The following is a 22,426-nucleotide window of genomic DNA, read 5'->3' on the forward strand; positions in this document are numbered from 1 at the left end:
TTTTTTTTGAAGTACAGTTGATTTATAATGTTGTGTTAGTTTCAGGTGTACAGATCTCCTTGGTGTCTTGATGGATGAAAGTCCTGGATTTTACTCTAGTCAAATTTATTACTTTTTTCCTTGTGGTTTGTTCTTTCTATATCTTACTTAAGAAATTTTTCCTTTCTCTGATTTTAAAAGCTTTATAGTTTTTCCTTTCAAAGTTTGGTATTTGGCTTCCCTTGAGTTGATTTTTTGCTTAAAGAGTTCAGGAGGAGTCCATTTCATTTTTCCTGCAGTTTGTTCTAGCACCATTTATTCTGAAATGCCTCTTTTTTTTTTTTTTTTTAAATCAGGCATCTGTGTATGTGTGTCTGTTTCTGGGCTCTTAACATGATATTTAGATTTATCTCTTCCTGCATAAATACCGTACTATCTTTAGTAAAATGAGCTTTGTAGTAAGTCTTTAATGGATAGCTAGCGCAAGTCCTTTCCCTTTGTTCTTTTTCAAGAAAGTCTTGGCTGTTTTGACCCTTTTGGTTTGTATAAATTTCAGAACATCTTGTCAAATTTTATATTAACAGAATGTATTTTGATTGGGACTGCACTGAACCTGTAAATCTGGTTCAGGAGAAGTGGCATCTTTATAAAATTGTCTTCAAATCTGTAAACATGAGAAAATATCCATTACATTGAAATAGTTGATATTTGTCAGTAAACTTTTATAATTTTCCCTACAACTTGTGAATTACATATATTATTAGTGAGTTTCATGTGTGTGAACTTATTAGTATAAATATTGCTTTTTTGAAAATTGCCTTTTCTAACCATTCCTTATGGGTATATGGAAATATAATTAATTTCAATATCATTTCCAGCAACCTTGTTAAGCTCCGACATGTAATTCTATTAGTTACCTGCATATTCTTTGGATTTGTTGGTTTATCAGAAAACAGTGTTTTGTTTCTTCCTCTTTGATCCTGTCGTGTTTCTTTTTCTTGCCTTTCTGTGCTGTCTCAGTTCAGTTCAATTCAGTTGTTCGTTAAGTTTTCACCTTTCTACTTTTCTAGCATCATTTAAAACAATAATTTTTCCTTTATCTGCTGTTATATGTACCTAACAAGTTTTCATATGATGAGTTTTTTCCCCTCTGTGTGTTTGTTATCAGTTTGATATAAAATCAGGTTTAGTATAAGATTGCTATTACCTCAACATGAATAAGGGTAGGTGTCTTTACTTTTTTGTGACCAGCCTATTCAAACTTTTTGTCCATTTTCCTATAAGGTTGTTTTTCTTTATGGGCTTTATGTTATGAAAATAGTTCTTTCTGTGTGATATAAGTAGCACATTTTTTCCCCCAGTTTGTTCTTTCATTGACAGTCTTAATGGTTACGTTATTTTTATGTAACTTTTCAGCACCTAGAACAGTGCCTGGTGTTGAACATACACCTGCTGCTACTGCTGCTGCTGCTAAGTCGCTTCAGTCGTGTCCGACTCTGTGTGACCCCATAGACGGCAGCCCACCAGGCTCCCCTATCCCTGGGATTCTCCAGGCAAGAACACTGGAGTGGGTTGCCATTTCCTTCTCCAGTGCATGAAAGCTCAGTCGTGTCTGACTCTTTGTGACCCCATGGACTGCACCTGCCAGGCTCATCCGTCCATGGAATTTTCCAGGCAAGAGTACTGGAGTGGGGTGCCACTGCCTTCTCTGAACAATATAGAATAATTACATGCAATTTGGGGCAGGGATCAAGCAGAGTGATGTGGTAAGTGGAGGTGCATACATGCACATATTTTCATCCACCCAGCCAGTCTGTGTCCTTTGGTTGGTGCATTTAATCCATTTACATTTAAGATAATTATCGATATATATGCTCTTGTTACCATTTTTTTCAACTGTTTGGGGTTTATTTTCTGTAGGTCTTTTCCTTGTCTTGTGTTTCCTACCTTGAGAAGTTCCTTTAGCATTGTAAAGCTGGTTTGGTAGTGCTGAATTCTCTTAACTTTTGCTTCTCTGGAAGGCTTTTAATCAAATCTGAATGAGAGTCTTAACTGGGTAGAGTATTCTTGGTTGTAGGTTCTTCCTTTTCATTACTTTAAGTACATCATGCCATTCCCTTCTGGTGTGCAGTTTCTGTTGAGAAATCAGCTGAACCTTATGGGAGTTCCCTTTTATGTTATTTGTCATTTTTCCCTTGTTGCCTTTAATGTTTTATCTTTGTCTTTAATTTTTGTCAGTTTGATTACTGTGCGTCTTGATGTGTTTCCTCCTTGGGTTTACCCTGCCTGGTACTTTCTGTGCTTCCTGGACTTGGTTGACTTTCCTTTCTCATGTTAGGAAAATTTTCAGCTATTATCTCTTCAAATATTTTCTCAGGTCCTTTTTCTCTCTCTTCTCCTTCTGGGGCCCTTGTAATGCAAATGTTGGTGTGTTTAATGTTGTCCCAGAGGTATCTTAGGCTGTCTTCATTTTTTTAAACTCTTTTTTTTCCTATATTCTGTTCTGTGGCAGTGATTTCCACCATTCTGTCCTCCAGGTCATTTACATGTTCTTCCCCACAGTTATTCTGCTATTGATTCCTTCTTACGTATTATTCTGGAGAGGGCAATGGCACCCCACTCCAGTACTCTTGCCTGGAGAATCCCATGGATGGAGGAGCCTGGAAGGCTGCAGTCCATGGGGTCGCTGAGGGTCGGACACGACTGAGCGACTTCACTTTCAGTTTTCACTTTCATGCATTGGAGAAGGAAATGGCAACCCACTCCAGTGTTCTTGCCTGGAGAATCCCAGGGACAGGGGAGCCTGGTGGACTGCCATTTATGGGGTCGCACAGAGTCAGACACGACTGAAGTGACTTAGCAGCATGTATTATTCATCTCTGTTTGTTCTTTAGTTCTTGTAAGTCTTAGGTAAACATTTCTTGTGTCTTCGCCATTGTTTTCCCTAGACCCTGGGTCATCTTCACTGTCATTATTCTGAATTCTTTTTCTGAAAGTTTGCCTGTCTCCACTTCATTTAGTTGTTTTTCTGGGGTTTTATCTGGTCCTTTCATCTGGGAAATAACTTTTTGCTTTTTCATCCTGATTAACTTTTTGTAATGTTGTTTTTGTTCTAGCTGTAAGATTGTGGTTCTTGCTTCTCCTGTCTGCCCTTGATAGAGGAAGCTAAGAGGCTGTGTAAGCTTCCTGATGGGAGGGACTGGCAGTGGGAAAAACTGGGTCTTTATCTGGTTTGCAAGGCCTTGCTCAGTAAAGCTTTAATCAAATTATCTGCTCATGGGTGGAATTGCGCTCCCTCCCTGTAAGTTGCTTGGCCTGAGGTGACACAACCCTGAGGTCTACTGGCCTCTATGGTAGGGTTAATGGGGACCTCAAAGAGGGCTTCCCTGGTGACTCAGACAATAAAGAATCCGTCTGCAATGTGGGAGACCTGGATTCGATCCCTGAGTTGGGAAGATCCCCTGAGGACGGCATGACAGCCCACTCCAGTGTTTTTGCCTGGAGAATCCCCACGGACAGAGAAGTCTGGCGGGTTATAGTCCATGAAGTTGCAAAGAGTCGGACATGACTGAGCAATAATCACAATGCACAAGACGCCTTAGGCCCGCGAGGCCTTCCAGGACCCCTGCTATCAGTGCCTCATCCCTGTGGCGAGCCCCTGCCGACCCATGTCTCCACAGGAGACCCTCCAACACTGGCAGGTGGTTTTGGTTCAGTCTCCTGTGAGGTCACTGCTCCTTCCTCTGGGTCTTGGTGCATGTAAGATTTTGTTTGGGCCCTCCAAGGCGGGAGGCTTTGTTTCCCCCTGTCCTGTGGAAGTCCTATAATCAAATCTTGCTGGCCTTCAAGGTCAGATTACCTGGGGATTCCCAGGTTAGGAAGCCTGATTTGGGGTCAGAACTTTCACAACAGTAGGAGAACTTATTGGTATTATTGTTCTTCAGTTTGTGGGTCACCTACCAGCGGGTATGGGATATGATTTTACTGTGATTGTGTCCCTCCTGCTGTGGCTTCTTCTTTGTCTTTGGACGTGGGTTTTATTTTTTTGGTAGGTTCTAGTGTCCTCCTGTCGATGGTTGTTCAGTAGCTGGTTGCGATTTTGGTGCTCTCACAGGAGGAGATGAGCATATGTTCTTCTACTCCGCCATCCTGAACCAAAAGTAGGAGAGTATTCTCTTCTAATGCAGTTTGTTTTTAAGCACAGATGGAGTTCCTTTCTCCTATGGTTACTTTTCTATTGCCGTCTCTTTCCCTCCTAGTTTTCAAGATAATTTTTCTCCCACCACTTGTTTATTCTGAGCTCAGCCATGTGATTTTTCCATTTCAGTTGAATTATTAATAAATTACTTCTTTTAGTCTGTTTTATTTATTTGTTTCAGAGTTTAGTTTTTCTGATAAAAGATATGGTGTCTTAGGTTCTCTAATCATTGATGCATTATGCAGCAACTGTAGCTTAAGTTTGAGTGAAGTGAAGTGAAGTTGCTCAGTCGTGTCTGACTGTTTGCGATCCTGTGGACTGTAGCCTGCCAGGCTCCTCTGTCCATGGGATTCTCCAGGCAAGAATACTGGAATGGGTTACCATTTCCTTCTCCAGGGTAAGTTTGAGAGTAGAGGGTAAATAAGATAGGAATTCAATGAAATTATAACTTTGCTAGTCATCTGGTGATAATAATATATTAGCTGATAAATTGATGCATCAGTTCAGTTCAGTTGCTCAGTCGTGTTCAATTCTTTACAACCTCATGGACTGTACAGCATGCCAGGCTTCTCTGTCCATCACCAATTCCCAGAGCTCGCTCAAATTCATGTCCATTGAATCCGTGATGTATGTTACAGCTAAAAAGTGACACTAACTACTTCATGATAGAATTAAAAGAAACAAAATTTATTAATGTAAACAGAAATATCCCTAGGATTGAGAAAGAAAATTGATATTTTTAAAGGATAAGATATGTCTGGACACTTACTGATTCCATTTAACTGTTAACATAAAAACACCGTCTGAATTTGAGTCCTAATTTCACCACTTGCCTAGCTGCTATGAGCTTGGGCACATTATATTAATATGACATTTGTATACTAGGGATAGTAGTAGCAGCTACTTAATAGAATTTGTGAATGTTAAATTAGTTAATATATTGCTTAAAGCAGTGCTTGACATATAGTACCTATATATCTCCAATCACAGGTCTATGTATTTGTTGTTGTTTAGTCACTAAGTTACGTCCAATTCTTTTGTGATCCCATGAACTGTAGCACACCAGTCTCTTCTCTCCATGGAATTTCCCAGGCAAGAATACTGAAGTGGGTTGCAATTTCCTTCTCCAAAAGATCTTCCCAGCCCAGGAATCGAACCTGTGTCTTCTGTAGCGGCAGGTGGATTCTTTACCACTGAGCCACCAGGGTAATCGAGGTCTCTGGGTAGGTGGAGCTGTATAGATATTTTCTAGAATTAAAAAAAAACATTTAACTGCAGTCTTCATAATTTTATTTTTAGTAGTGGCATAAATTCAATCCATGGAGGTACCATAACTTATTTGTCTTTGATTTTCATTTTCAAGGAGAATATTTGTATTGTTGAATTCAAATAATTGTTTTTCCATTTTCTTAGGTATTTTGAATTTTAAGATCAGAAAGCATTTAGATGGATAGCAGGACTGACTTGTTTTATTTTTGTCTGAGATTTAAATTTAAATTGTAAATGAGTGTCAGTAGAAGCCAACAGCTTTTAAATTAATTCCTTTGGGTCTGTGAATGGTTTCCAAAAGTTTAACTGAATAGTTTAATTGCCCTCTTTTAAAGAATTTTAAAGTAGCTACAGCCTTGTGATCTGCACTGAGGTATTTTATGTTGGGAAATTTTTGGCAGATGGTATACAGTCATCATTCAAAAACAAGTTACATTGTCTTTCCCAGCTTGAATTAGTGGAACATTAGCATTGAACTTTTCATTTTGAATGAGCATGTTGGAAATTATTTCCTGCTAAATGTTTGTCATCAAGTGAAGTTTCATTTTAAAAAATTAATGGAGCATATCAGTGCAGCAGCCTTAGAAAAATAGCTGAGGCACAGGGTTACTCTTGGACAACCTTTTAAGTTCCTTATTATCATTTGAGTATACATGCTTAATAATCTTCTGGGAAACTAAAATACGGTATTTTTTTAAGACCAAAAACTTTAAAATATGATATTTGGCTGCTAACAGACAGCTGTTAATGACTACTTAGAGTTGTATTTACTTTCTGGGTTGGAACTAGGGATAGAGCAAGCAAATGAATTGATAATGTGAGAAAACACTACGTTCATTGTTAAAATATATTTTAAAGTATTAGTTTTATACCTTTATCAGTAAATAAAAGATGACATTAATTTGAAATAATTGGAATAAGTGTGCAATCCATTGAATTAACTGTATCTCAAATGTACTTTAAAAAAAATCTAGATTCCCTCTTTGAGAACAAGCCCTATCATTAGCGAATAGGGTAGCCAGAAGAATACTTAAATAACAAATTGGCATTATGTTTGTGGAAGATGAATTGAATTCCCTCATATCTCAGTTGGTAAAGAGTCTGCCTGCAGTGCAGGAGACCCGGGTTCGATCCCTGGGTTGGGAAGATCCCCTGGAGAAGGGAATGGCAACCCACTCCAGTATTCTTGCCTGGAAAATCCCATGGACAGAGGAGCCTGGTGGGCTCCAGTTCATGGGGTCGCAAGAGTCAGACACAACTTAGTGATCAAACCAAACCAAACCAAATCTTTGTATTTCAGAATGTTGTTTTGTTCTAATCCACCTAGCTTTGTGAAAAATAGGCAGTGTGTTGTGTTGGCTAACAGGTAGTTAAATTTGACTCATTTTTCTCATCATATACCCATATTTTTGTGCCATCTGGAATCCCTTCTCTAAGACTTTTTAATAGCTTTCATTCCTTCCTGTTAAAACACATGTTCATTACATTAAGTTCCATATTTATTAAGCAAAGTGTGTTTAAATGCAGTGGGGAGGGAAAATAAGCAAACTAGGCCTCCTCACAAGCTTATTCTAGTCTGTTTGGGTAGACATACAGGCTACAGATTCTGTGTTAAGGTACTTTTGGTTATCATGGCAAAAAGTAATTTTAAACCAGCTTAAGCAAGGAGAGGGATTTCTGGGCTTACATAAATGAAACATTTGCCTTGGACATGGGTTAGATCCAGATATTTAATGTAACATGTAGGATTTATCTCATTTATCTTAGCCCTACTTTCTTCTGACTTGGATTCATTCTCAGACAGTATCTCCTCAAGTGGTGGCAAAGATGGCCCAAACAGGGCCAGGCTTACATCCTGTCAGCTTAGCAACCTCAATGATAAGCTTCCTTTCCAAATAGTTCCAGAAATTCTGGCATTAAGTCTGGTTTGGCCACACTTGAATCTTCTGGAGTCGGGGTGTTGTGCGGGGGTGGGTTGTGGAGTGAGGATGGTCTAGCTCAAATTCAGAGTAGATGAAACAAAAGAAAGACAAGTGGTTTCCAAAAAGGAATTTAGAAATTCTGCTACCAGAAGGGAGGATGCTGAGCAGGCAAAAGCAGCATACAAAAGTAAAGATAAAAATTTTTAGTTGAGCTATAATAAAAAGATAAATTCTGACAGAAGGTGCTTAAGTAAAGCTTCAGATAGGAGACTGTATTTTGAATTGGGCTCTGAAGGGCAAGTAGAATTTTTTTAAGGCAGAGTGAGTAAAGAAAGGACTTTCTAGGTCACTCATTCGAGAAGCTTGGCAGTGAAAGGAGAAAAAACGAAAGCTACTAGAGTAAAGGGAATGTTCAGATATTTCCCCCCTCAGTATGGAGAACATTTGAACATTTTTATGGTAGAGGAGCAGAAGCAAGTAAAGGAGAAATTAACAAAGGACTGCAAAGGAGGCAGTCATTGATAAAGAAGGGAAATTCAGTAGGATCAAGGATATAAGTGGAGGGGGCCTCCTTAGAAAGGAAAAGGGATTGTTTATTCTCTGAGGACATGTAAAGGAAAGTAGTAATGGTGACTACAGAGGTTAAAACAGAAATTTGTTATTAAATATGTAAGTGGCTTCAGTTTTGTTTTCTAAAAGTAAGAAGAAAAGGTTTACCAGTTATCTATTGCTATGTAACAGACGATTCCAGAATGATTTTGTGCATTAGCAATTTGACTTGAACTCAGGCTGGGTAGTTTCTTCTGCTGGCCCTAGGTCACTCATGTGGTTGTGGTTGTCTCGGCTGTGGATGGATGGTCTATGATGGTGGCTGCACTCACACGCTTGTTGGTTGATGCTGGCTGTTACCTGAACCTCTCTGTGCGCTCTCATCCTCATGAGCATTCACATGGCAGTGGCTGCACTCAGGGAAGAAAGAGCTGAAGCAGTCAGCCTAGATGGTAGACTTAGGTATGAAAGACTTATGATGGACTTAGAACTCCCACAGTGTCACTTCTTTCACATTCTGTTGGTCAAGGCAAGTCACAAGGCCAGCTCAGATCAAGTAGAGAAATAGACCCCACCTCTTTATGGGAAGAGTAATAAAGTTGCATTGCAAAACAGATGTGTATATGGAATGGGAGGAATTTCTGCCTATCCCTCCCCCAACACTGTATTGTGAAAATTTTCAGTCATGAAGCCAAGTTGAAAGAATTTCAAAGTGAATATCCACATATCTACCCCCTAGATACTACTGTTAACATTTTACTCTACCTGCTTTATTATATATTTATCCATCTATCATTCTTTTATCAATTTATCTTATTTTTTGATGCATTTCAAAATGTAGGTATTAGTTCTTTTCTCTTAAGTACCTGCTGCATGTATTTAGCAAGCCAATATTCAGTTTTTTCTTTTGATAAAAAACATTTACATACAATGAAGTGTACAGACATTAAGTGTATGTCACACCTAGTTTTGTAGCCTGCCAGAGAAGGGGAAAATTTGGGATAACTTTTCAGTGAAATGACTCAAATTCAACTATAGTTGTATAGAAAAATTGCAAAAGGTATCTTTCTTGAAAACCTTTCTTCATATCCTTATTGCTAATAATTTATTCATTTAATATACCTCAACACTTAGGATTTGCATTTGTGTTACAATACTAAAATTTCTCCTTTATTTGAATTCACTTTGGACAGTTCTCTGCCTCCTTTCACTAAACATTTATAAGGATATAAACAGGTGCTCTCTTGCTTTATAGGTATTCAAACTATGTGTATCTCAAATCAGGTTAGATTAACAGCACGTACCTTCTCAGTCATGTCCGACTCTTTGCAACCCCTGGGACTGAGCCCGCCAGGCTTCTCTGTCCCTGTACTTTTCCAGGCAAGAATACTGGAGTGGGTTGCCATTTCCTACTCCAGGGGATCTTCTCAACCCAAGGATTGAATCCGCGTCTCCTGCATTGGCAGGTGGATTCTTTACCACAGAGCTACCTTGAATACAACTGAGTGACTAAGCATTCATGCATGCATGAAAAAGTTTTAATAAACTATCTTCTAGTTTATGAATAGTTTAGCAGTTTGAAAAGGAGAAATTTTAGTATTGTAACTATTGATTTAACTTTAGATAATCAGAATAGAAGTGTGATGAGAACTATGTGGCAAATTCAGCTGTAATTTAACCTTTGAGTGGAGTATTAGAGCTTCTTATAACCTTAACACTTGCCTTATTATTCTAATCTATGTTACCGTATACATTTTAAAAATTTCTGGAATATTATAAGTCCTTAGTTTTTCATGTGATGATTTGATAAAATAATAGTTAACTTACTTTTATTTACTAGGTATTGAACACTTTTATTGCTAATTGGCTTTTGAGCCTTTTTACAGATAGCAAAAGGTTGGAATCATTTTGACTTGCTGTTTGCATTCCAGTAAACCCTGTCAGAACTCTTGAAAATATGTGACTAGCACTTAAGCCATTTCATGCCAAGAATTCTGCCGGAAATGCAACTGGTTAATGACACTCAGTGTGACAACTGAAGTGAAAGCTTGAGTTAACAAGTGTATGAGATGTTTTAAAAGTGTTCCTTAACCCAGATTTTCTCTATTTCATTTCATTTCATGGTGTAAATGGCATGACATCCTAAATCATATGTGAAAGTGAAAGTCGCTCAGTTGTGTCCGATTCTTTGCGGCCCCATGGTCTATATAATCCATGGAATTCTCCAGGCCAGAATACTGGAGTGGGTAGCTGTTTCCTTCTCCAAGGGATCTTCCCAACCCAGGCATTGAACCCAGGTCTCCTGCCTTGCAAGAGGATTCTTTACCAGCTGAGCCACCAGGGAAGCCCTAAATCGTGCGTACTGGGTTACAAACTAAACAAATTTGTGTTTAAAAAATCTAATTGAGTGTTGTATTTATTTTTATGTACAGGTCTTGCTATTTTGGAAACTACAAGAGAAAACTAGATTGGGGAGGTTTGGATTGGTAAGTGGACATGGCTCAGATATCCAGCAACAATGGATTTAAGAAATGCTCATCTTCCCCTCCGGAATCAACAAGAACAAGGGATGTGGACAAAGAAGAAGCATTACAGATGGAAGCAGAGGCTTTAGCAAAACTGCAAAAGGACAGACAGGTGACTGATAATCAGAGAGGCTTTGAGTTGTCTAGCAGCACTGGACAAAAAGCACAGGTTTATAATAAACAGGATTATGATCTCATGGTGTTTCCTGAATCAGATACCCAAAAAAGAGCAGTAGATATTGATGTAGAAAAGCTTACCCAAGCTGAACTTGAGAAACTATTGCTGGATGACAGTTTTGAGACTAGGAAAACACCTATATTGCCAGTTACTCCTGTTCTGAACCCTGCATTATCAGCACAACTGTATCTTAGACCTGCTGTTCAGAGAGGACAGTGGCCACCTGGATTATCTGGACCTTCCAGTTACACTTTACCTTCTATTTATCAGTCAACTTACAGTACTAAACAGACTGCATTCCAAAATGGCTTCAACCCAAGAATGCCTACTTTTGCATCCACAGAACCAATATATTTAAGACTTCCAGGACAGTCTCCATATTTTTCATATCCTTTGACACCTGCCACACCCTTTCATCCACAAGGAAGCTTACCTATCTATCGCCCAGTCATCAGTCCTGACATGGCAAAGCTGTTTGACAAAATAGCTAGCACATCAGAATTTTTAAAAAATGGAAAAGCAAGGACTGATTTGGAGATAAATTCAAAAACTACAATCAGCAATCTGCAGGTATCTCCAAAGTCTGAAGATATCAGTAAATTTGATTGGTTAGACTTGGATCCTCTAAGTAAGCCTAAGGTGGACAATGTAGAGGTAGAGGACCATGAGGAAGAGAAAAATGTACCAGATTTGCTAGCAGACGATCCCTGGGATGCTGTTCTTCTTGAGGAGAGATCACCAGCAAGTTGTCACCTTGACAGAAAGGTGAATGGAAAATCTCTTTCTGGAGCAACAGTAACAAGAAGCCAGTCTTTAAATATTCGAACAACTCAGCCTACAAAAGTCCAGAGCCAAATATATCAGGTATAGTCTTTTCTTACGAACTTCTCAAACTTAGTATAACACAGAATTCATGCTTGTATACATAATTTATTAGGTGAAAGAAATATTTTTTTGAGTTTTGTTTTCTTTTATTCTTAAGTACACTGTGCATCTTAGATTGTGTGATAAAGGATTAAATGTGTTTAGGCCAATTGAAAATTAATTGCTATTAATATCTTTTTCTAGGATTGTGAGTTTTGAAAACCTAAGGATCTGGCTGTTGCTTATAGGCTTTTAGGATAATTTTTATCTGTCTCTCCCTCTCCATTCATTATATGTGGTCCTACTTTCTTTGCCTTAGCACCTTTATTTTTCAGAGGAGATGAGGAATTTTGGTTTTTAACTCCATTATAGAAATTCTAATGTATATTGTTTTATTGTTTTTAACCATGGAGGAATAGAAGAACAGGAGGGAGAAAGGGAGGTGAAAAAGGAAGAAAGGAAGGGAGGCCTCAGAGAGATGGGAGAAAAGCCATTTAAAGGACTCTGTTTAAACACTTATATTGATGCAAATGAAGAATAGAACTATAATCTATATAGTATATTTGCTGAGTTCATATAGTCTTACTGTCTGGAAGAATTAGATAAGGGTGCATGGAGCAGAATGTCTTCTCTTACAAGAGGGGGCAGTAAGGTTTAGACTTTTCCTTTCCATATATAGTATACCACTAAAGATTTTTGTTTTGCTTTTTATATCATCTGTGGATTCTAGGAATGTTTAAGCTTCATTCTCACCTTAATGTGAATCATATCATTCAGTTAATTAGATCAGCATTTAACTACTCTTTAGGCAGTGAGAATCAGCTAGGATTTCGGGAAGGAGAAGCAAATTTTGCGTGATTGGGATGGATTTATGTTGAATTATTGATTTTTAAAAGCCATTTTAGGTGTCTGGGGAGAAAGCAGTAGATATTAAGGTTAAGAAAAAAGGATGAGGATGTTTTTGGATAACATGATCAGAATCCATAAAAATCTTAACCAGTGCAATGTGTTCCAAATACATTTTGACTGTAGCTCACACTGAGAAATACATGTTCTTAAGTTCTCTTCAGTTTTTCAATACTATTTGCACATTTAGTAACATAATTTCTTAACACCTTTCAATTTAAAAGTCACAGGTTAATTTAACATTTTAAATTGGAATCATAAGTATAGTATCAGATTATTTTCTCTTAATATTCTATGTTGTCTTGGTTTTTGTTTTTACAAAGCATCTGTCATTTCCTAAAATATTTGTAAGGAGAAGGGAAGACTGAGCCAAATCAAAAAATGTGGGGAAGGGAGTGTACACCTAGGAGTGGAATTGCTGGCTAGTTTATGTTTAGCTTTTTGAGACCAGCAAACTGTTTTCCACAGTGGCTGCATCATCCCCTTTCCAACTCCCACAGTATATGAGAGTTGTAGTTTCTTTACATCCTTGTCAACACTTGTTATTTTCCATTTTGGGGGTTATAACCTTCCTAATGGATGGGAAGTGTGAAGTGGTATCTTATTGTGATTTTGATTGGGGTTTGCCTGATAACTAGTGATGTTGAGTATCTTTTCATATGCTTATTTGCAATTTCTTCATCTTTTTTGAAGAAATGTATGTTTAAATCATTTGTCCATTTAAAAAACTGGGTTGTTCATAGCAGCTTTATTCAGAAGAGCCAGAAAATGAGACAACCCAAATGTCCATCAGCTGATAATGGGCAAGCAAAAATGTGTCCATACAATGGAATATTATTCACCCACACAAAGGAAGCAGCATAGATGAACCTTGAAAACATTGTAAGTGAAAGAAGCCAGATACAAAAAAAACATGTAGATTCAATTTATATGATATGTCCAGAAAACACAAATCCATAGAGGAAGAAAGCAGATTAGTGTTTGCTGAGGGTCTGAGGGAAAGAGGAAATGAGGAATGATTGCCTAATGGGTACAGGGATTTGGGGGCAAGTGATGAAATGTTCTGAAATTAGAACATTGCAGTGTTCTTCCCATAATAGTGATGGTTTACACTCCATTATGAATGTATTGAGAGCCAACAAATTGTACATTTTTAATTGGTTAATATGGCAGATTTTATGTTCTAGGAATTTTTACCTCAGTTTTTTTTTTTTTTAAAGAAAGACACTGGTCCCCTGATCCTCCTGTTATGCTTAGGCCACGTTCCTGCTTGATTCATATTTGGGTCAGTGTTCCAGTAGAGAGATCCCTCTCCAACTGTGGATCTCGTTTTTATGGACTTAACCATGATGGCATGTGTTTGACACTGTGTAGTCTGGATTAGCGATATCAGCTGTTTATAGAAATTGTTAGGAAAAGGGTAGCTGCCTAGAACCTGGAGATCTCATGACCTGTGGAAAGTTGCAGTCTCTGCTATCGGGGATAGAGTCTCCTCTGGTCCTCTGTGGAGCAGAGTTTAGACTCAGGCCTCCCATTGGTGGAAGGCAGAGCCCCTGATAATCCAGGCAACCCAGAGTGAGCATCCAGGTCACTTTCAAATAATCTTCCTGCTTCTTGCATCACACTTCATATGAATGTGTTTGCACCTCTACAGTATATGTATTGTAGCCACAGGATAATAGATTATCCTGAATTTAATAAAATATTTATAAATGACTTTGGTTTATTTCTTTTTTTACAATCACTGAGAGAGTAGAGACTTCCTTAGAATCCTGTGAGATCAGAGTGATTCATGCCTATTTCACTGTTGAGGAAACTGAAATGTAAAGAAGTTAAATAATTATTAATTTTTTCATGTAATGGCAGTGTTGTTATTAGTTAAATGAACTCATTTTAGAGATGTGTAACCATAGTCATATAGTCTAACCAACTTCATTTCATGGATCCAGAAACTTAGATCCAGAGAGTGACTTATCTCCAGTTAATGTCAGTATTTTCTTTTTCAGTTTCTTTGTGACTCAAAACCCATAGCATAGATTGACAGTGCTTTTGCTGCAAAGCACAGCTTCCTTTCCCTGTTGCCCTCTATGGTTTAGACGGGTCATTTCAGGTTAAACTGATGTTTTTTCCACCCTTCCGTTTGGTAGGGGCAGGGGTGTGATACTTATTTATGTTCCTTTCATTCTCTCTCTGCATACATCTTTTCCTACTCATTTTTAATATTTGTCACAGTATCATCTTGATATTTCCCAATTTGGGGTGCTTTCAGAAATCATCTTGCAGGACTGATGAGGACAGGTAGTTTTCTAAAGATATGTTTCCCCCAGCAAGATCTGTGAGTTCAGATCACATGGGAGTGCAGAGAATTACTAGTCACTCAGACTCTAGGAATTAACTAGGTTTCTGGGCAAGTTTTAGCGGAAACATATTCTTAGATTTTCTTTAAAGTATAGGGGAAAGGATCAAGGAGTAAGCAGATTGGCTGTGAGAGGCATGAGTCAAAGCCAGGTAAGCAAAAATACCATGACTTGATCAGCTGATCAGCCAGAGATGGGAGCTAGATTATTACAGTGTACGTCAGAGCTTTACTAAATGACACAGTGTCTGAATTGAGGTGGCTTAGGCTTCTTAAAGGAGTCTAACTGTGGCATCGTGAGGTGTTATATAGTTGTTGATCATTCTGTTATATTCTACTCTGTTAATACTTATGTTTGACCACCACATTCTAAGAGGGACCAGTGAAAGTGTGTCTTGAAAAGAAAAAATTACAATGTTCAGGATCTAGAAGCTGTGCTATTTAAGGAACTGTTGAAAAGATTGGGCATATTTTACCTGAAGAAGAGAATATTAATTGGAGATAATTCACACTCTGAATCTGAGTTTCTTCATCTTTGATATAAACCTGGTTTATATCAAACCAGACTAGATGATTTCTGAGATCCTTTCAGGAATAATATTTCAAGTTTAGAAAGTTGCCATGTAAAAGAGGAAGTTGAAACTTTTTTTCTTTTAAAGTTTTACATTTTGGACATATGTTCTCAAAACAGTTCAAGAAGTAGACTATCTGAAAATCATGGTATGCTTGTAAAAAAGATAAAAGTAGTTTATGTACTAAATTTTCCAATTTATTGTGTTGCATTGTACAAATAGCTCTTTGTGCTAGGTTTTAATAGATAAGTGGTAGCAGGTGCTGAAAGTTAAAATACCTTTTATAGAAAGCTTAAAATTATACAAATCCTATTTGTTTATATTTTTTTCCTGTGAATTGAGAAATTCAGTTTAGTTTAGTTTTAAAATTCAGTGTTCCAAAAAGAAGAACAAGGACCAATGGGGAAGAAAACTCAAGGAGGCAGGTTATATAGTTAAATATCAATAACAAAATTTATAAATAGCCATTTGGTAATGGTTGCTCTCAGGGGGTCAGTGTATAGTTATTGGAGGTCTTCAATCAGAAGTTTAGTGTGAATTTGTTACAAATGCTATAAAAGGGATTTTGTTAACTCTTAAGATTTCATCATTTTGTTTGTGTACATGAAGATTAAGTTTGGTTTCATTTAGGCCAAAAGGGTAAACAGAATACTAATAGTAAGCTGACTTTGGAGGTCTATGGCACAAACATTGGCATGGAACTTTTAATTTTCACACACCATTCATTTCTATTCAATAAACTTTTCCCTGAGATTCCTGTTTTTCACTGTGAAGTAAGATTACAGTGCCTATTCTTTATAATTACTTTATGTACGTAAGTATTCATTTCCTGTAGAATTTTATGCTTTGTGGTAAAAACTCTGAACGGTGTTTTTCTTCTCACTCAGCAGTCTTACTTCCTATTTCCTTCTAGTGTCTTTTGTTCATAATAATCTAAATACTTTAGTTTAAATTTTTGTTTCCTAAAGGAAAAGACACGGTACTTAAAACTGTCTTCTGGCAATTTAAATTTAAATCACATTTTTAGTTAACAGCTGTAAATTTAGCTACTTCGAGTAGATTTCAAAGATTTTAGTAATGAATCAAATTATTTTCATAGAAATGGATTTGCAGAGTACTGATTCTATTAACATTATAAACATTTACATCCTAATTAGCACAATGTCTAACAGTAATTTTGAACACGAAGTAAAGTTGAATAAAATGTGGTTTTCCACTGTCTAGTTGTATGTAATACAGTATTTGAATAGATTACTGAAGTCTACAAACTTTAAAAAAAATTCAATTAAGGAAATAACCGACTTTGTTCTGAATAGCAACTGATACGTTTATATTTAATGCTTAAAATATGTTTATTGAAAACTTGGTGTTCCATCTAATTTCTGGGATAAGATGGCATGAATCTGGAACTTGTTTAGATGTAAAGCTTTCCCTTATTCTTATAACTACTTTATAAAGTATGCACTGGTAAGTTTTCATGAATTATTTCAAACCTGTATCACTTTCCTTAAACCTCTAATTTACCTTTTCCATTACCTTTTAAGAAAATTGAATTATGGTTGATCTATAACACTGTTAATTCCAGGTACACAATATAGTATAGTGATTTGGTATTTCTGTACATTACAAAATGATCACCATGATAAGCCTAGTTACCATCTGTCACTAAATAATTACAATATTATCGATAGTATTCCTAAAGCTGTACATTCATGCTCATGACTCATTTAGTAACTAGAAGTTTGTACCTCTTAATTTCCTTCACCTATTTCACTCCCTCTACCACCCCCCCAATCTGTTCTTTATATCTATCAATCTGTCTGTTTTATTGTATTCATTTGTTCGTATGTTTTTTTATTTCACTTAGTATAATACCTTCTTGTCCACCTATATTGTCCCAAATGGTGAGATATATTTTATGGTTGAATAACGATCCATTGTGTGTTTGTGTATCCTGTACCTTCTTTATCCATTCATCTGTTAGTGGACATTTCAGTTGCTTCCATATCTTGGCTATTGTAAATAATGCTGAAATGAACATAGGGGTGTGTATATCTTATCAAATTACTGTTTTTGGTTTTCTTCAGAAAAATACCCCAAAGTGGAATTGCTGAGTCATAGGGTAATTCTATTTTTAATTTTTTGAGGAACCTCTCTGGTGGCTCAGACTGTAAAGAGTCTGCCTGCAGTGTGGGAGACCCAGGTTTGATCCCTATTTTGGGACGATCCCCTGGAGAAGGAAACAGCAACCCATTCCAGTATTTTTGCCTGGAAAATCCCATGGATGGAGGAGTCTGACAGGCTCCGTCCAGTCCATGGAGTTGCAAAGAGTTGGACATGGCTGAGTGACTTCACTTTCCGCATTGTTTTCCAGAGTGATTACCAATTTGCATTCCTGCCAATAGTCCAGTAGAGTGCCCTTTTCTCCACATCATCACCAACACTTATTTTTTGACAATAGCCGTTCTTACAGGTATGAGATGATACCTCATTGTGGCTTTGATTTGCATTTCCCAGTGATTAGCAACGTTGAGCATCTTTTCATGTGTCTGTTGGCCACTGTATATTGTCTTTCAAAAAATGCTCATTTTAAAAATCAAGTTGTTTGTTTTTTGATAGAGTTGTATGAGTTCTTTGTATATTTTGAGTATTTAGCCCCTTATTGGATGTATCATTTACAAATATCTTCTCCCATTCAGTAGACCACTTGTTCGTTTTGTTGATGTTTCCTTTGCTATACAAAAAATTTTAGTTTGATGTAGTCTCATTTATTTATTTTTGATTTCCTTACCTAAGGAGACATATTAAAAAAAATATTGCTAAGATTAATGTCAAAAAGCATACTGCCTCTTTTCTTCCTGGAATTTTATGGTTTCAGGTCTTACATTTAAGTCTTTAATTCATTTTGAATTTATTTTTCTATATGGTATGAGAAAATCCAGTTTGATTCTTTTTTTCCTGTAGCTGTCCAGTTTTCTCAGCACACTTTATTGAAGAATCTATCTTTTCCCTGTTGTATGTTCTTGCCTCCTTTGTCATGGATTAATTCACTGTGTAAGTGTGGGTTTATTTCTGGGCTGTTTTTTCTGGTCCAGTAATTGATGTGTCTGTCTCTCTGCTAGTACCATACTGTTTTGGTTACTGTAGCTTTGTTGGGTGGTTTGAAAGCAGGAAGCATGATACCTCCAGCTTTGTTCTTTCTAAAAATTGTTTTGACTGTTGCAGGGTTTTTTGTGTTTCCATACACATTTTATAATTGTTTGTTTTAGTTCTGTGAAGAATGGTATTGTTTGTGGGTTTTTTTTTGGCTGTATGGCATATGGGATCTTAGTTCCCTGACCAGGGATTGAACCCATGCTCCCTGCAGGGGTAGTGTGGAGTCTTAACCACAGGAGAAGTCCCACCATTGGTATTTTGGTAAGGATTGTGTTGGATCTATGGATTGCTTTGGGTAATATGGTCATTTTAACAATATTAATTCTTTAGTCCATGAGGACAGTGTATCTTTCCATTTGTGTTGTCTTCACTTTCTTTCATCAGTGTCTGACAGTTTTCTAAATACTGGTCTTCTACCTGTATCAGTTAAATTTGTTCCTCGGTATTTTGTTATTTTTGATACAGTTGTAAATGGGATTGTTTTATTAATTTCTCATTCTGTTAGGTTTTGTGTATAGAAATACAACAGATTTCTATATATTAATTTTATATCCTGCAAAATTCATTTGTATCCTACTGAAATCATTTATTAGTTCCAGTAGTTTTCTGATGACATCTTTAGGAATTTTTCATATCGTGTCATCTGCAAACAGTGACAGTTTTACTTCTTCCTTTCCAAATTGGACTTCTTTTCTTTTTCTTGTCTGATTGTTGTAGCTAAGACTTCCAGTTACTTGGGTTTTTTTTTTCTTTTTTCTTTTTTTATATAGTGAGATCAAGGTTATTCTTAGTATGTACTTGTCCACCTCAGATTAATTTGCCTCTTTCTGGTTTGGAGGGAAGAGAGATTCCTTCTCTTTTCCCAAATGTAACTCATCTCTCTTTTCTTGTTCTTGTTTCCCCAAAGTATTTTTCTACCATTATTCTTTAAAGAGGAATTTGTACTTACTGTTTTTCCAGTTCCTCACCATCCTCTCTTGTTCCTATCATATTGCAGAAAGTTGTTTCTAGGAGTATGAATACTGATTTTCAATACAGTGATCATACTTACTGTCCAGCCTTGTTGCCCCATTTGCAACAATGTACCATATTTTTTTTCTTGAAACTTCTTCCATTGCCCTGGTTAAATCTACTTACTAGTTTTCTTCCTATAATCTTTGACTTCTTTTACTTGTCTAGCTTCTAAACATTGGTATTCCCCCAAGGTTTTGTTCTTGATTGTATTTATCTTATTTGTTCTCTTTTAATCAGTACTTTATTCTTGAGGCTCTGAGATAGATATAGAGTTTGAAAGCTACTAGTCCAGATCACTTGGCAGCCTTTATAATCACATGAGCTAATTTCTTATAATAAATCTCTCTTTCTCCATTCTTATATGTCCCATTTTGATGCCCAGTAAGTGTAATTGCTTATGTATCCCTCAGCCTCCTAAAGAAACTGTCTCCTATTGGTGGAACTTGGACCCAAAATCCTTTGGTTTGCCTTGGTGATCCTGATGGTTGCTGACAACAGTTAGCAGAGAGAAATTTCCTTATAGAAAATTGCAGAAATTGGATGATTCTCAATTCAATATGTTTAACTCTGGAATAGAAATTTGTAATAGAATATTTCTCGATGATGACCAAACATCTATATGGATTTCCAAACCCAAAATATTTACTAGAGAACTCAGTATCTTCCCCCACAAACCTTTCTTTGTTTCATGTATTGGGTAATGACACTAGCAGTTTTTCTTACTATCATTTGCCTCTTTCATTCATAGAAAAACATTTGAGGACAAAATGTGTGGGTTACAAATAATGACCATTCTTAGATCTCATCCTTAAAGAACTTGGGTTAGAAGGGGAGACAAGATGTGTGTATATAAGTGGAGTATGAAAGCCTTGAATGCTGCATAAAAGTTTGTGCAAGACAATTGAAGAAAAGAAATGATTTGATGCTTAAGTTGTTTGCAGTTTGAAGAAGGGATTGGGAGCAAGAGTTGAGGGAGTAGGTGTGAAATTGAAAAAAAAAATTTTTTGGTTTCAGAAAGAATGGAGAAAAACAAGAAAATGATGACATTGATGTACAGATGAAATCGTTGGGAGCCCAGCTGTTTTTTACCTTGTGGACAGAACATTGAGTTAACTTTCCAGATTCTATTATTACCTTAATGTATGACTAGATAATTGATTATTATAATCTGTTTTTGCCACTGTCAGTTGAAACTCATAACCTGCTTGAAAGGAAGGAACTAATACATGAAAGGCACTGTAAAAAATATTTTTTTATTAAAAAAAAAAAACATCTAGGAATGCCATTAAGGAGATTCAGAATCTGTTAATAGGTGGAACATGAAAAACAGAGATAAGAAAAGATAGTTATAGGTCAACAAAAATACAGGTTTTTTTTTTTTTTTTTTTCTTTTAATAGCATTGCTTGTACTAGGTCTCAATGCTGTCTTTCTCTCTCTCTCTTTTTTTTTTTTTTGATATTTATTTATTTATTTGGCTGTGCTGGGTCTCAGATGTGGTGCTCGGGATCTCTAGTTGCAGCATATGGGATCTAGCTCCCCGACCAGGCCCCCTTCCCAGAGTCTTAGCCACTGGGAAGTCCCTCTCTCATGTTTTAGAGGGTTTTTTTTTTGTTTTTTTTTTTTTTTAAGGAGACTTTGTTGTAAGGTGATTAAGCTAGGTTGCCTAGGTTGAAATACTAACACTTTTTCAGTCCTGTGACCTTGTTGCCTCTTTAACTTCTCTGTGCCTCATTTTTCAATGTGTAAAATGGGGATAATAGTCATGTTACACATCTACTAGAACTTTGTGAAAAATAAATAATACATACATATGTACATAAATGACCAAGTTTCTCACAGCAGAACCTGGCATGTAAGAAATGCTCAGTAATTGCTAGATATTTTTGTGTGTGGCATCTCACTGTATTTTAGGTATTATAATAATTATAAGACTTATTTTATAGAATACATTAATTATGAAAATTACTGCTATTTTAGGAAATAATTGAAGGAACTACCAAGTGCCTTATAATTTTTCAGTGTTTTATGATCACTATGGCAAATTCACTGGTTGTATGAAAGTAACTTTTAACTTGTTTTTAGTGGGAACAAAACATTTAACAAATTAAACCAATGGTTGAGTGCCTTCTGAATTGGATGTAAAGTTTTAAAAAAAATAACGAAATTCAAATTAAATTTCATTCTTGTACTCAAGGAGCTTTCATATTAGGACAAATATAAAACAGGATGTAATGATATGGTATTTGGTTCAGACTAAGTATTTAGAAATGTTAGGAGGGAAGAAATGCTCCATACTAAATTCTCAAAAAAGACAGTGTAGATGAAGTGGCATTCCACTGGGCCTTAAAAAATTAATGGATCTTGGACTTGTGCTATGAGGGAAAGTTAGGAGGAAGCTCTGAAGACAAACAGCAAGGATTTAGAGGCAAGATAATTCAGTTTGTACTTTATAGGAACAGGATATGATTCAGGTTCACTGGATATAGTATTCATTTGGGAAGTTCTGGGAAATACAACTGGATTAGATTGTGGCAGACTTGGAGTGGCAAACCAGAGGCTTTGTTTAGAAATGCATTTTTCTAACCAGAAAATATTTATATATTTGTTCTCTAATCTTGCTTGTTATATCATCTCTTACATCTAAGTAGGATAGTATTTTGAATGCTAGAAAGAAAATTAAGTCTCTGTATAACAAAAAAAAAAGACAATTTTCTTTAAAACAACAAACATTTATTTATTTTTGGCTGTACTGGGTCTTCGGTGCTCTGTGGGCTTTTCTCTGATTGCAGGGAGTGGGGCCTGCCCTCTAGTTGCAGTGCACAGACTTCTCATTGCAGTGGCTTCTCTTGTGTAGCATGGGCTCCTGGGTGCGGGCTTCAGTAGTTGTGGCTCCTGGGCTCTCGAGCACAGGCTCAATAGTTGTGGTGCATGGGCTTA

The 22,426-nt window shown here is 36.6% G+C and overlaps 1 protein-coding gene across 1 annotated transcript in view; it reads left to right on the plus strand.

Annotated features, from left to right (window-relative positions):
* PIK3C2A (phosphatidylinositol-4-phosphate 3-kinase, catalytic subunit type 2 alpha) overlaps window positions 1–22,426 on the plus strand; it is a 107,040-nt gene that overhangs the window by 25,545 nt on the left and 59,069 nt on the right. The window contains exon 2 of the mRNA XM_010830530.1: window positions 10,350–11,484. Coding sequence (XP_010828832.1) covers window positions 10,414–11,484 — 1,071 coding nt within the window. The 5' untranslated portion in view covers window positions 10,350–10,413. The remainder of the gene's footprint in view (window positions 1–10,349; window positions 11,485–22,426) is intronic.

The sequence above is a fragment of the Bison bison genome, unplaced genomic scaffold (assembly GCF_000754665.1).
Source record: "Bison bison bison isolate TAMUID 2011002044 unplaced genomic scaffold, Bison_UMD1.0 scf7180017864518, whole genome shotgun sequence".
NCBI classification, from domain to species: domain Eukaryota; kingdom Metazoa; phylum Chordata; class Mammalia; order Artiodactyla; family Bovidae; genus Bison; species Bison bison.